This window comes from Balaenoptera musculus, chromosome 12, assembly GCF_009873245.2.
Source record: "Balaenoptera musculus isolate JJ_BM4_2016_0621 chromosome 12, mBalMus1.pri.v3, whole genome shotgun sequence".
Taxonomy (NCBI): domain Eukaryota; kingdom Metazoa; phylum Chordata; class Mammalia; order Artiodactyla; family Balaenopteridae; genus Balaenoptera; species Balaenoptera musculus.
Genome location: NC_045796.1, coordinates 51084443 through 51100980, shown reverse-complemented (window position 1 = coordinate 51100980; position 16538 = coordinate 51084443). Strand labels below are relative to the sequence as shown.

At 41.1% G+C, this 16538-nt stretch overlaps 1 protein-coding gene across 1 annotated transcript in view; it reads left to right on the top strand.

The window, feature by feature from the left end:
• Window positions 1-7191, top strand: part of LOC118904999 (coiled-coil domain-containing protein 162-like) — a 59210-nt gene extending 52019 nt beyond the window's left edge. Inside the window, 3 exon segments of the mRNA XM_036871216.1 lie at window positions 5140-5183; window positions 5186-5269; window positions 7066-7191. Of these exon segments, the coding sequence (XP_036727111.1) occupies window positions 5140-5183; window positions 5186-5269; window positions 7066-7191 (254 nt within the window).
• The last annotated feature ends 9347 nt before the right edge of the window (window positions 7192-16538 follow it).

Here is a 16538-nt window from a genome sequence, read left to right as displayed (position 1 = left end):
TATTTTTGAGAAAAAGCAGACATCGGAAAGAAGTTGCCCTTTTGTAAAAAATGTTTACGGTTGTAAGGGTGTCTCCCTCTTCAGTACGAGGAAGAGGAGGATGACCAAATCTCTAGAAATTTATCTGTGGAAAAGACAAATCTGTGTAACAGTCTTACCCTTGTTTATTGTGCTTTTCCTGGTAACCTCCCATAGCTGACTTTCCCCCATCCTCATTATCCTCTTCTGTCTTTAGCTGAGGATGGTATTTAAGTTGAGAGCTTCAGTAACGTTGGCAAGTAACTCAGTTTTCCTCAGTCTCTCCCGTGTATACATGTTATTAAACTTTTGTCTGATTTTCTCCTGTTAATCAATCTCATGTCAATTCAATTCTTAGACCAGCCAGAAGAACCTAGAAGGGTAGAGGAAAATTTCTTCCTCCCCGATAGGATGTTAATGACCACATTTCTCAGATGTTATTCATAAAGTACATCATGATTCTTGGGTCCTAGGGGCTTGAGGAGTATTATGGAAATGGCAATCAAAACAGCACTCTGGGCAATGCAGCTAGCAAATAGCAATGGAACAGAGGCCAGACCCCGGGATGTCTCTAAACTAACTTCTTCCCCTATAAGATGAGGACTAAATAAATTCCAAGTTCTCTTCTAGATCTATCAAAAATATTACCCAATCAGTAGCCACGATCAGCCTATTGTTAAGCTCAGCCAAGCTCCTCCTTTCTGTTCCATAGCATAGCTGGTGGTTGAGGGTATGGACTTCGGGGTAAGACAGCCAAGGTTCAAATCCTTCCTCTGTCACTACTAGCTGTGTGACCTTGGACAGGTTAATTCACCTCTCTGAAAAATACCCACCTCAAAGGTGTATTCTGAGGACTCTATGAAACAATGTGTGTCTGCCACAGAGTGTAGTAGCACTAGGTCATTGTGCAAATGTTGGCTATTACACTTTCATATATGTGTGTCCTCCTTTATGTGTTGCCTTTTGGCTACTTACAGTGTGAATGATGTAAGAAAACAGTCTGTCAGAAGCAGAAAGATTATTTTCAAAGGTCAAGATAGTTTGGGTTTTCTAAGAACAAGGCTGGGCTTGTTGGTAAAGCCCAAGGGTGCTCCTGCCTGCCGGTGCCTGCTGCCTGGGCACTGACTGCGGGGCTGGCGTCCCCCACCCCAGCCCAGGTCCAGAGAGGAAGCATATCAAGAGCGCCCAAGGGCCCTATTTTGACCACCCACCCTGAGTGGTTCTGTACCTTGCACTCTCCTCTCCACCCTCCCTGGGGTTTTTTGTTTCTCCCTTTCCCCTTTGCCTCCAGCCCAGCCAAGCATCTTTTAAATTCCTTTCCGAGTTAACATGTCCTCTCAAACTGCCATCTGTGTCCTCTAAGACCTGCACATTTACAGAGAAGGACCAGAGTGGGGCAGGAGGCAGGTGGGGAGAACCCTAATTCCCAGGACTGGGGACACGGCAGGAGTAAAAGAGAAGCCTCTCCTTCAGGAAGCAGAGGTAGAAGTTACTCCCAAGTCTCAGCCCCCATCTGTCCCCTTCTGCAGCGACGGGAGGCGGTTTGCTTAGGACTTTCTACATGTTGTCTACTGAAGAAAAATGCACAACCTAAAAGCTGCAAGTTAAGTTTTATTTGGGGAGCTTACTAAGGACTGTAGCCCAGGAGACAGCCTCTCAGATAGCTCTGAGGAACTGCTCTGAAGAGGTAGAGAAGGATCCAGGATATAGAGGAGTTTTGCTGAAAAACAAACCATGTAGTTGAACATCATAAGATTACTGCTAATCACAAAAAAAACAAGTTAATGATTTTCGTGCTTTTCTATGTATGGGAAGATGCAAGAGTCTGGGCTCACTGAAATTATTCCCTAGATATGCATCTTAACCATCTAGGGCCAGCTTCCCGAGCACAGAATGTTTCCTGTTTTTCTCCATCCTAAATTCCCCTCAGGGCACACTGAGGGGCGTAGGACTGCAGTAGCTGATGGCTTGACGGCAGGCAACGTTCTTCATTTACTGGAATGGCAGGCAACATTCCCTTTCCACAGTGTAGATTCATCAGAGGTCATACCTGTCTAAACTTAGTACCAAGCACTGCAAGAGGAGAGCCAGATATTACCTATACTATTGGTGCTAAAAGGTAAAAGTCAGCCATTACCACTCCTTTCTCAGATGTCTAGCCAGAAGCGTGAGGTGACCCAGGTCTGTCTCCTTTCTGTAGAGGTGGTCACAGCAGCCTCCCTGCCTCCCAGCAGAAGCAGAATTAAGGGGCAAGTTCTCTTTACTTAGCATTAACATGGATTCCCCTTAGGATCTTGTAACTCCTGAGAAATTACAATTTGTTCTAGTGCAGTTACTCTCAAAATGCTTAAGGAAAAAAATGAAATCAACTGGCTCACAAAACTGAAATGCTCAGAGATGGATTGGCTTAAGCTGGCTTGATGAAGGTTCGTTTTTATTTTTTGAATTTTTATTGATTTACAATGTTGTGTTAGTTTTCTGGTGTACAGCAAGTTCATTCAGAGATATATAGATATATATATATATATATACATACATATGTGTATATATATATATTCTTTTTCATATTCTTTTGCATTAGTTTATTACAAGATATTGAATCTTGTTCCCTGTGCTATACAGTAGGACTTCGTTGTTCATCTATTTTATATACAGTAGTTAGTATCTACTAATCTCAAACTCCTAATTTACCCCTTCCCCCCAACCTTTCCCCTTTGGTAACCAGAAATTTGTTTTCTACAACTGTGGGTCTATTTCTGGTTTGTAAAGAAGTTCATTTGTATCATATTTTAGATTCCATATATAAGTGATATCATATTTGTCTTTCTCTGTCTGACTTACTTCACTTAGTATGACAATCTCTAGGTCCATCCACGTTGCTGCAAATGGCTTTATTTCATCCTTTTTAAATAACTGAGTAGTATTTCATTGTGTATGTGTGTGTGTGTGTGTGTGTGTGTGTGTGTGTGTGTGTATATATATATATATATATATCTCACATCTTCTTTATCCATTCATCTGTTGATGGACATTTAGGTTGCTTCCACGTCTTCTCTATTGTAAATAGTGCTGCTATGAACGTTGGGGTGCATGTGTCTTTTCAAATTATAGTTTTCTCTGGATATATGCCCAGGAGTGGGATTGCTGGATCATATGGCAACTATTTTTTAGCTTTTTAAGGATCTTCCATACTGTTTTCCATACTGGCTGTACCAATTTACATTCCTACCAACAGTGTAGGAGGGCTCCCTTTTCTCCACACGCTCTCCAGCATTTATTATTTGTAGACTTTTTGATGGTGGCCATTCTGACTGGTGTGAGGTGATACCTCACTGTAGTTTTGATTTGCATTTTTCTAATAATTGGCCATGTTGAGTATCTTTTCATGTGCCTGCTGGCCATCTGTACATCTTCTTTGGAGAAATGTCTATTTAAGTCTTCTGCCCACTTTTTGATTGGGTTGGTTTTTTGTTATTGAGTTGTATGAGCTGTTTGTACCTTTTGGAAATTAAGCCCTTGTCAATCACATCGTTTACAAATATTTTCTCCCAGTCTGTAGGTTGTCTTTTTGTTTTGTTTATGGTTTCCTTTGCTGTGCAAAAGCTTAAAGTTTGATTAGGTCCCATTTGTTTATTTTTGCTTTTATTTCTATTGCCTTGGGAGTCTGACCTAAGAAAACATTGCTACAATTTATGTCAGAGAATGTTTGGCTATGTTCTCTTCTAGGAGTTTTATGGTGTCATGTCTTATACTTAAGTCTTTAAGCCGTTTTGAGTTTATTTTTGTGTATAGTGTGAGGGAGTGTTCTAATAACTTCACTGATTTACATGTAGCTGCCCAGCTCTCCCACCACTTGCTGAAAAGACTGTCTTTTCTCCATTGTATATTCTTGCCTCCTTTGTCAAAGATTAATTGATCATAGATGTGTGGGTTTATTTCTGGGCTCTCTATTCCATTCCATTGATCCATATGGGCGTGATCAAGGTTTGAACTATTTCTTGAGGACTGATTTCTCTCTGCATCTCTGGGCCCTGAGCAGGCTGGGACCAGGCGGGAAGTGGAGCCCTTGGGAAGCAAGATGGCTGCCACCCCTGTAGCTTCCATCCTCTGTTCAAGCTCGCATGGCAAGAGTGGGGTGTGGAGAGGGGACAGTTAAAAAGAATCGAGCTCTGACTGGGCTGACTCAGGTCATGTGACCAATTTTGAACAAATCACTGAAGCCAGAGACTGAGATGCCTGGTGGGCTTAGGCCCGGCTCACATGTTCTCCCCTGGAGCCAAGGGTAGGGTCAGCTCACTCTCTCCTCCTCTTCACAGCAGCTATTTTATCTTATTTTATTTCACTTATTTTTAATTGAAGTATAGTTGATTTACAGTATCATATTAGATTCAGGTGTACAACATAGTGATTCAATATGTTTATAGATTGTATTCTATTTAAAGTTATTATAATGCAGCAACTATTTTAAATCTTCCTGGTCTCTTCAGACTTTCAGACACTGTCCTCCTCCCCTATCAGATGGGAACTCCCTCTACTTCTTGTCCCCAGCCTACCTACATCTATACTCAGCTGCTTCTCCTTCCCTCCTGTTAAAATGGAAAAGGTCCCCCCTTTCTTCCTTGGGACAATTGCTGTGAACAGCATCCCATGGGCTTCTGTCTTCTCAGGGGCCTTGAGCTAATCTTTATCTGCTTCCTCTCTACACACTCATATTTCCCAAACGTCTATCCTTCTGATCTTGTAACCAACAATGACTTGTTGAGCATGTATGTGCCATCATCATAAAATCCACCATAAAATAAAATTAATATCTGACCAGTTGAGCCAGAAATCTTAGAGCTATTCTTCCTCACTCTGTAAATCTAATTAATTACTAAGTCCTATTAATGTGAGTATCTCAGTCTGTTCACTTCTACCCACAGGTCCAAGTAACCCATCATCTCTTTCTCTTTCACTTGGTCATGGACCCTCAGGCAAAGGACTCCATCCAAGTTTTGACATCTTCACTCAAAACTGATGAAGCTGGATCAGAGGCCCATTTTAAGCTCTAAAATTTTATGAATTAAATCTAGGCCTGTACATTGTAACCAGAGATACAATTTAACATTTTTCACATTATAGGCCTTATATCCCAGGCTCACTACTCCCTAAGTTCTGCTTCCACATCATCCAGAGACACCCAGCAACACCTTTTAAAAAGACTCACCTCATGGGCAGTAAAATAACAAGAAGGATTCAAAGGCCAAAGACTGTAAGTAATGATAAACTTAATTATGTATATGAAACAATGAAAAATGTAAATATGAAATTATGGATTTAGGGTCACTTCAAACTTACATTAAAAAAATTGTGTATCAGGACCTTATCTTAGTGGTTGGGTCTTAGAAAATAAAATTCTGGATTTCTCACAAAGGGAATTTGTCCATGAATTGTTGCTGAATCAGTGTGTTTATGCGGGAAGGAGGGTCTAGGGCTTCCTACTCTGCCACCTTGATGACATCGCTCCTCAGTAATAAAATTCTGATGTTGAAACAATTAAGTCCAAAAGCACTTACTCAATTACAATTCAGTAAATGGGTATGAAAGTCAGTACCAACACCTTGCTGTGTTCTGTCTCTGAATTTTTTTTTTGATCATCTACAATAATTAACTAGCAGCATCAGAGCCTTTATCTGAGTTCCTTGGCAGAGCAGAAATAAAGAATTTCAGAAGTCATCTTAAAACACGTGAGAAATCTACCCTCCAAAGAAATTCTTGGAATACAGATTAGTTTGAAGTATAGCACATATTTGAAGAATTTTTTTTTAATATTTCAGCTCTTAGCTTATGTAAAACACCATTTGCATCCTCTTCCACTGCCCTCTCTGTACTACTTTAATAAGTATTACACTCTTTGCTCCACTGTTTTTCAGAATCCCCTCCAGAGGTTTATATATCTAATCAACACATTTAAGAATTCCTCCCCTCTTACCTTGAGAAAAATTAAGAGGAAAAAATATAATCATTTTGTCAGAGAAAATATGCCATCCTAAGGCCTCTTTTGAAGCTGATGGTCTAGTTAGTGGACCAAAAGTTTGTTGCAGTATTTCTAGACACACAGTTAAGGCGAGACACACAGAGAGGGAAGAAGCAGGTCAGGAACATACCCAATTGAGATCCTTGACCAAGTAGGGCCACATTATCAATGCCCACCTTTTGCTTGACCCACCAATCTCTGTGCAGTCATCTTTCAGCAAAAGGTGAAGTTCTACTATATGTCTATTTGTTTCTGCAAAGCCCTTTCCAAAAGGAAGCAACATTCTGTTGATTTGTATGGGACCACAAGGGCTTTTAAGATTCACTCCATCCCCATTTCACTCCCCAAAGCAAATGTTCCTGCAGTGGGGCAGGTTGCTGATCACAACTCTTATGGTTGCGAAAGCTGCTAAGTAGCTTAAGTACATTAGTGGACATCCACTAGGTTTTAGAGATTTACAAGGGTGATGGTCTAAGACTAATTGTTGGCCACATTACCCTACTAAATAAACTCTAATAAATAAGGAAGTGTCTTGTGGGCCCATTGGCTTGCGTACAGTATAGAGACCCCAAGCAAAAAGGCTGAGGTCCAGGAAAGCCCCAAAATTAGTTGGGGCCTCTTCAAATCTATCTAAGGTCTGACTTCTTAAATAAGGCCTATGAGACAAGTCAGATAAATACAGATTGAGAGGAGTTTATACATGGCTGAGATATAAGAACACCAATGATTTTCTTTTAAAAAGTAGCACTGCACTAACACAAATGATAAAATATTAAAGAATTTATTGATTACTCCAAATATGGAATATCTTTCCTTCCTTAGCTGGAAAAGGCTTTCCATTGATGGATTCATTCCTGACCCTTTATAACAAGAGGCAAAATATGTACAAGAAGGCACACTAAATGGCCTAACCCAGACTGAACCAATGACCTTGGTCTCATTAACAACAGTGACTTGTAATGATGCTATAACAAGAATTATTCACCATCTGTTTTAAAGGCTCCAGTATCTACTTAATATTTATATTGCAGGTACCTATTAAACACAAGAAAAGAATTGACCATGTCTTCCTACCCAATGTGGCAGAAAATGTTCAACTTTCAGCTTTTCAAGTTAAGATGGCTCCATCCAGAATCCCATTCAGACCTGACTGGTAATCATATATCCTTTTTCCAAGTTTTATTTCTATGAGCATTTGAATGAATAAAAATGATTCTAAATTCCATTAAGCCTTTTATCTAAATTTTACTATCTGTATTGTGAAGATAGCATGGAAGGACTGAGATGACTACATGTTGTTGTCCCAGACGAAGTAGGGTTTGGCCCTAAATTTTAAAACATAAGAGCTGATTTGCGTTTCTACAACCTAGGCCTTGCCTCTGGTCAACGAGCAGCCTCTTAATATGGGTTCTAGAGTTACTGATTAGGTGAGAGAGCCAGGAGAGAGGGCATTGCTACCAGACAGTATTTACTAACAAGTGAAAAACCAGGACAGAGATTAATCCAAAGAAACGTCAAAGCACTTATTTCTGCTTGTTTCACTTAAGAACACCATTCTCTATTAACAGTCTTTTTATTCTTCCTATAAATGGCAAGACCCTCTTCAGACTTTTGTGAAGTCCTAATCCAAGTCTTTTTGTTCAGACAGGAAATTTTATCTTGGGTAAAGGAATAAATAAATAGATGAATGGAACAGAAGAGACAAGAGAAACATATTTACATACATAAATTTATATATGATACATGTAGCTTTTCAAATTAAGGAAAAGGTTGGGTCTATTTGAATTAGATTAAATCATCACCTTACACTATACACAATGAATGCCAAATGGATTAAATATCTACATGCACACACACATGCATATGCACAGACATACAAACTTATTTCTGAAATAGGACATAAAAAACAAAAGGAAGATTGATGACTTTGACATCAAAACTAAAAATTCAACATGATATGACCAGGTGTGATACCACTTACGATTTATGACCTCTCAGCTCCAAATTCATCCTTCACTGTCTTCTATGAAATAATGAATCTGGACCCTGTAAACATTTCTTCTTTGCCACCTGGCAAGATGTTAAGCTTTTTCAGTAGAGGGTGCTGGAGGGACCCTGGAGAAGGAAGAAGGGTTTCTCTTCCAGGTTCTGGGGTCCTCCTCTAGGCAGGCTCCTGCAGTATGCATGGCTTCTGCAGCACCAGGTTCCTGTAGCACATGCAGCTTCTGCAATGCCCAACTCCAGTGGTGCATGCAACTCCCTGGTGGAGTGCCACTGGCATGGCACCTCCTATGAAGGGGCTTCTCCTGCCCCAGCACCCCTTTGGATGCTTCACAGCCTCAGTGAACTTCTCTGCCATTCAGCCTTGGCCACACCCTCTCCCATGAGGTCTGGATGTCAGCCCAGGAGGGTAGTGGCGGCTCCCTGTATCTGATATTCCTATACTCTTTAGAACTCTCTTTATTGCTTACCAGCCAATCCTCCCATTACTTCAATCCCTTGTTAAATAATTCTTTATATTAAACTTTCCCTGTTTGATTTCCATGTGATTTCTGCCACCTAAATGGCCCACGACCAATATAGAACTGATACCAGTAACGGAGTGGTCCTAGGAGACAGACCCACAAAGATGGGATTTGGGGATTTGTTTGGTTACATCCTTGGGCTTGAACACAATGCCGAGCTCCTTGCTAAGGGGAAGTGGAAGCCTGTGTGTAATCCTTTGCATGCAGTGGAATGACAATTAACCAAGCTACCGCCTGTCATAGACTGTGATGAAGTACCTGCTGAAGCACTACCTTGGGAACCTAAAGTGCTCCTACATTGACTCTCATGGCAGTAATGATGACCATAAAGACTGTGGTGTGGGATGGAGTTTTGTTTTTTTTTTAATTTATTTATTTATTTTTGGCTGTGTTGGGTCTTCATTTCTGTGCAAGGGCTTTCTCTAGTTGTGGCGAGTGGGGGCCACTCTTCATCGCGGTGCGCGGGCCTCTCACTATCGTGGCCTCTCTTGTTGCGGAGCACAGGCTCCAGACGCGCAGGCTCAGTAGTTGTGGCTCACGGGCCTAGTTGCTCCGCGGCATGTGGGATCTTCCCAGACCAGGGCTCGAACCCGTGTCCCCTGCATTAGCAGGCAGATTCTCAACCACTGCACCACCAGGGAAGCCCCCGGGATGGAGTTTTTTTAATGCGCTTCAGCACTTAGGGAAGAAAATGACAAGCTCAGGTCCTTTAATTCCCAGCTCAAATCATGGCCCTGAGAACCAGAGAGCTTCGATAGTAGCCTTTTAAAATCTCTTATTTCTTGTAGTTAGGAGGATAATACTGCTAAAAGTCAAGTACAAATTTTAATTGTGCAAAATGCTAAATTACAAAGACAGTTGGATTTACAATCTTGTTGTTTCTCACTGCTGTTGAAATGGGCTCTCTCATTTCAGTGGTGATGATGCACTTCCAGAGTAGCAGAAGCCAACTGCCAAGACAAGGTAGGACATCTAGCATAAAGGGCAGCAGGGACATATGAGTAGTCAAAATGCCTTGGCACACAGAGATCTTGGTGGTGATGCATCTCCATGAATGAAATCCTAGGGGCAGCCAACTATTGATTAGAATATTGCTTGATCTACACAGGGAAAAACTCTGGTAGCCAAACCGACTTGAGTAGGCACAATGAGAGAGGTTACAGCCCTCTCATCCAGATCCAGACCTAAGTCAATTCACGGACCAGGGCATGGCCCCTTAACTACAGGAGGTTAGATCCCTTGAAGGTACATACCATAAATTCGTCCTCCATTTTCTATGGATCTATAATATTTGCTATGAGTGACTGTTCTTCATGAGAGGAAAAAAACGAAAAAAAGTGTAGACCATTTGGCATTTACTAGGTACTGACCCTCTACAATTAATGCTACCGGTCTACAGGATTATTCTACTTCTATCTACCTACCTCTACATTAATTCTACCTCTACATTAATTCTAATTCCTGGGAGCCCAAAACACCACTGTGGCTCACAGTCAAAATGAGGCTTACAGTGAGGTGATAGAAGCTTAGCTCAGGTCCAAATTACAGTAGACCCAGTTGGTCCAGTGTGGTTATTTCCCTACTTCCTGAATGTATATAATTGGAATAGACATAATTAGCAACTGAAAGGATTCGAATATTGTTCTCTGACCCATTAGTTAAAGGCTCATTATTGTAGGAAGGGATAATGAAAAGCCCCTGGAACTTCCCCCTTCTATCAAGAAACTAGAAGCAGTAACTGGGGAAATTGCAGAGATTAATGCCATCATCAAAGACTTGAAAGTGAGGGTGGTGATACCTTTAACATCACCACTTAACACACCACTTTGGCCTGTGCAGAAAACAGATGGATCTTAGAAAATGACTAGGGACTATCAGGTTCACGCCTTAATCAGGTAGTGATTCCAACTGCAGCTGCTATCCCAGATGCAGTATCTTTGCTGGGGCAAATGAGTATGCCCTTGGCACTTGTTATGATGTTATAATGCCTTTTGCTCCATATCAAATTGCAAGGACACACCTTAACCAGGTAGTGATTCCAACTGCAGCTGCTATCCCAGATGCAGTATCTTTTTTTTTAAACATCTTTATTGGAGTATAATTGCTTTACAATGGTGTGTTAGTTTCTGCTTTATAACAAAGTGAATCAGTTATACATATACATATGTTCCCATATCTCTTCCCTCTTGCATCTCCCTCCCTCCTGCCCTCCCTATCCCACACCTCTAGGTGGTCACAAAACACAGAGCTGATTTCCCTGTGCTATGCGGTTGCTTCCCACTAGCTATCTATTTTACGTTTGGTAGTGTATATATGTCCATGCCACTCTCTCTCTCTGTCACACCTTACCCTTCCCCCTCCCCATATCCTCAAGTCCATTCTCTAGTAGGTCTGTGTCTTTATTCCCGTCTTGCCACTAGGTTCTTCATGACTTTTTTTTCCCTTAGATTCCATATATATGTGTTAGCATACTGTATTTGTTTTTCTTTCTGACTTACTTCACTCTGTATGACAGACTCTAGGTCCATCCACCTCACTACAAATAACTCCATTTCGTTTCTTTTTATGGCTGAGTAATATTCCATTGTATATATGTGCCACATCTTCTTTATCCATTCATCCGATGATGGACACTTAGGTTGCTTCCATATCCTGGCTATTATAAATAGAGCTGCAATGAACATTTTGGTACATGACTCTTTTTGAATTATGGTTTTCTCAGGGTATATGCCCAGTAGTGGGATTGCTGGGTCATATGGTAGTAATATTTTTAGTTTTTTAAGGAACCTCCATACTGTTCTCCATAGTGGCTGTATCAATTTACATTCCCACCAACAGTGCAAGAGTGTTCCCTTTTCTCCACACCCTCTCCAGCATTTATTGTTTCTAGATTTTTTGATGATGGCCATTCTGACCGGTGAGAGATGATATCTCATTGTAGTTTTGATTTGCATTTCTCTAATGATTAATGATGTTGAGCATTCTTTCATGTGTTTGTTGGCAATCTGTATATCTTCTTTGGAGAAATGTCTATTTAGGTCTTCTGCCCATTTTTGGACTGGGTTGTTCGTTTTTTTGTTATTGAGCTGCATGAGCTGCTTACATTAATCTTGGAGATTAATCCTTTGTCAGTTGCTTCATTTGCAAATATTTTCTCCCATTCTCAGGGTTGTCTTTTGGTCTTGTTTATGGTTTCCTTTGCTGTGCAAAAGCTTTTAAGTTTCATTAGGTCCCATTTGTTTATTTTTGTTTTTATTTCCATTTCTCTAGGAGCTGGGTCAAAAAGGATCTTGCTGTGATTCCAGATACAGTATCTTTACTGGGGCAAATGAGTATGCCCTTGGCACTTGTTATGCTGTTATAATGCCTTTTGCTCCATATCAAATTGCAAGGACCACAAGAGGCAGTTTGCTTTTACCTGGAAGGGCCATACTATACCTTCAATTCTTGCCTCAAGGCTTCGTCAGTCTCCTGCTCTGTCATGATATAGTTCATAGAGACCTAGAGCATCATGATATTCCACAAACATCACAACTGATCCCACTACATTGACAAAATTACGCTTATTGGATATGATGAGCAGGAAGTATTAAGTACTTAGGTGCCTTAGTAAGACTTGTAAGAACTAGAGGGTGAAAGATAAATCCTACAAAACTTAACTGCAACAAAGTTTCTGGGGGTTTAGAGCATGATGAACCCCCAAGATGAAAGACATATTGCTTCATCTCACAGTATGTTACCATGAAAAAAGAGGTATGGTGCTAAGTAGGCCTTTTTGGATTTTAAAGGCAAACATATACTATATTTGAGTGTGCTACTTCAACCAACCTAGAGAGTCACCCATAAGACTACCAATTTTGAGTAGGAAATCACTCAGGAAGGCCCTGTTATGAATTTGAGTTAAAGTATAAGCTGCTCTGCCATTTAGGTCCTATGATCCAACAGAGCCAATGATACTAAGTGTCCGGGAGTATAGGGACACAGCATGGAGCTTCTGTCAAGCACCAGTAGGAGAATCACAGGGCAGACCCCTAGGATTTTGGAGCAAATCTTTGCCCTCTTCAGAAGATAACTATTCTCCTTTTGCACCTTGGTAGAGACTGAATGTCTAACCAAGGGAGATTAGGTGATCATGTAGCCCGAGCTTCCCATCGTGATTTGGGTGTTGTAGGACCCACTTAGTCATAAACTTGAGCATGCACAGCAATCTATCAATGGAAATGGTATACAATAGACTTAGCTTGCTTGAGCTGGTCTGCAAGATAAAAATAGTGTTCTTGAACACGTGGCTCAGACTCAATACCAACTCCCATTGCCTCTTCTCTCTCAATCCATACCTCTGACCTGAGGTGCTCTAACAACTAGCTGGCCAAAAAAGAAAAAAAAAAAAAAATCAAGCCTGCTTTATAGATAGGTCTGCATATGTTGGTTCCACCCAAAAGTGGACATATGTAGCACCAGGGGTGGACCTGAAGGACAATGGTGAAATAAAATCCTCCCTGTGAGCAGAACTTTGAGAGTACATTTGGTTGTCCATTATGTCTGAATGAGAGATGACCACAGCTACAGATCTATACTGATTCATGGGCTGATGCTTTGGTTATCCAAGGACTAGGAGGAAACAGGATTGAAAGTCTGGTGATAAGGAAGTCTGGGAAGAGGTATGTGGATGGACCTCTGAGAATGGTCACACACTGTGAAGATTATTTGTGTCCCATGTCAATGTCCAGCAAAGGTCATCCACAGCAGAGGAGGCTCTTATTAATCCAGTGGACAAAAAATAATGTACTCTGTGGGTGTCAGTCAACCTCATTCCCCACCTACCCTACTGCTTGCTCACTGCGCCCATGAACAATATAGCATTGGTGGCAGGGCCAGAGGCTTTGAATGGGCTCAACAACATAGACGTCCCCTTCCTAAGGCTGGCATGCACTACTGACAAGTGCCTAATCTGTCAAGAGCTGAGACCAATACTAAGGCCACAGTACAGCACCAATCCCATGGGTGACAGTCATCCACCTGGTGGCAGTTTGATTACATTGGACCCCTTCTATCATAGACGGGGCAGAGATTCAACTTCACTAAAATAGACATGGATTCTGGACATGGATTGCCCTCCTGTCCATAATGCTTCTTTCAGCATTACCACCTGACCCATGTCATATACTCATAGAATGCCTTACCCACCATCATGGCATTTCCTATAGCATTTCTTCTAACCAAGGAAACAACTTCACAATAAAGGAAATGCTGCAGTGAGCTCATGAAATTAACATACCCCAACACCCAGAAGGGGCTGGTCTAATTGAAAGGTGCAACAGCTCACCGAGTATTCGTGCGTTAACAGTTGGGAGACACCACCCTGCAAGGATGGAATTCTGTCTTAAAGGTAGCATCTGGCTTGAGATGGAGTATATGGGTCCAAGATCAAGGGGTGGCAAAGGGAGTGGCTCCTCTCACGATTATACTTCTCATCCCAGCAATCTCGAACTGGGCTGGTTTGGAGGTCTTAGTTTCCAAGGGATGCTTCAACTAGGGACACAACAATGGGCCTACTGATCTAAGATGAGACTGCCGCTTGGCCAGGATTCTTTTGCCACGAAACCAATAGGCAGCAAAAGGTTTTACTACACTGGCTGGAATGATCAATTCTGATCACCAAAGGGAGGTTGTATTGCTGGTACATAATTGAGGCAAGGACTGTATCTGGAACACAGGGGATTCTCTGGGTACCGGAGAAACAGAAAAGGTTAATGAAAAATGACAGCGACCAAAACAGGTAGGACAATTAGAGGATTCAGAACCTTTGGTAATGAATATTTGGGTCACTCCACCAAGTGAAGAACCCTGACCAACTGAGGTTCTGACAAAGGGCAAAAGAAATATCGTATAGTGGAAGTTCATAAATTTAGAAACAAGGGCTTTGAATCTACCCCTTGTTGCCTGCTCCATCCATTATTATGGTGAAAATGGAGCTGGGCCATATGAATACTTCTTTTGCTAGGTGGCATGTTTTGTCAGTAGAAGGTACTGGAGGGACTTCTCTTCCTGGTTCTGGGTAGATTCTTACAGTGCCCAGCTCTAGCAGTGCATATAGCTTAGCAGTACAGTGTCACCTTACCCTGCACCCCCTGTTGGATGACTTCACAGACTGCCACTGGTGTAGTATCTCCTCATGGATAGCTTCCCTGGCACCATCGCCAAGGGATTTACAGCTCTCACAAGCTTCATCCCAAGAGCCACGGTTGTATCTTGATTTCTGGAATCCAGCCACAAGGAACATAGATAGTGGCTATTCCCTAGATTTGCTATTCTCTTTACTGCTTTGCAGATTTTTATTTCTTAAAACATTACAGATAATATGCCCCGTCACTCCAATCTACTCCCACAGTTAATACTTCTGTCAAATCTTCCTGTTCGTATTATGTGGCTTCTGTCTCCTGCTGAAACAGACACCAAAATCAAAGACTTGAAAATAGTGATTGAAGAAAGTCCACTGACCATAGGTTAGCACCCAGCATATTTTAAGATTAAAAAATCTACAAAATGTTAAGACGATAGAAAAACAGGCAATTCACAGAGGAAGTACAAATTAATTATAGTCACCAAATAAATCATTCTACTTACCGGAATATTAAAATTTAATTTTGCCAATATCAAGGTAAGGACACAAAACATTCTGATATCTGCTGGTGGGGACTGGAAGGCAATCTCAGTGTGTTAAAATTTTTAAAGTGGAAACCCTGTGACGTAGCTGTTCACTTCTCCATGTTTACTCTAGAGAAATATTCATACATAAACAAGGTGACAGGTACAAAGATATTCTTTAGAAAACTGTAAAAACTACAAATTACAAACAACCTAATTGTGCTTCAATAGGTAGATACTTACAATATTCACACTACATATACCAACAGAGAATTTAAGAATTTGGTATAGCTAATGAGTGGAAAAAAGTTGCAGGATAATGTTAAAATTAAAATCCACATCATATATTTTTTTAAGGGTACATTTAGTTATCTGTATATAAATTGCTGAGGGGAAGAGTTTAACACCAAACCAATTCTAGTAATTACCTCTGGAAAGTGGAGGAGGGCAAGGAAGGGGAAGGGGCTAGGGATGGTCAAAGCAGACTTTACCTGTAATAGTTCAAGAAAAAAAAAATGTATTTATTACTTAAATAATTAAAAATTAAAACTAAAGTCCTATCTTGAACTTTTTCTTCCGGCCAAGATGAAATAAGAGACTGGATATACCCTGAAACAAATGAAAAACTAGACAAAACACATTAAACAGTGGTTTTCAATACATTGGACTTTAGGCAAAGGAGGATAGTGATCCCCGAAGGAAAGAAAACCACCGACCCAGCTTACTGCCTTGAATTTCTAAGCCATGATGCAGGAAGGAAACAACCAGGCAGAGCTCAGTGGACTTCCTGAGTTGAGGAGATGGAGCTGAAAGTTAAGGGAGACGAAGGGAGATGGAGTTCCCAGGGCAGAGGACCAGGGAGGAGAGAACTACACAAAATGGAACTACAGAGAATTGCAGAGGGCACCCCTCCCCTCAAGTATTCAGCAATGTATTGGTCAGCACATGTACATGAGGAAACTACCCAAGGCTGGGGAAAGGTTTAGAGGAAACAGTACCTGGAACGCACACAAGTCTAGGAATAGAGGCTGTTTCCACTAGCCCAGACCAGAAAGCCTCTTAATCCAGGGGGCACTACGTACACAGAACTGGGGAACAATTAGCCCTAGAACAAATGCTCTGGTCTCACCTAACAAAGCTTAAAAGCAAGACCTGAAAGGATCCAACTGTTTTCATAGTTTTCAACTATGTCCCAGAACAAAAATAACCGGCATCCAACAAGTTAAAATTTATGTCTGGCATGCAATAAAAAATTACCAAGCCTACATAGAAGTAGGAAAATATGACCCATAATGAGGGGGGAAAAAAAAAGTCAATGAACAGAAACTGAC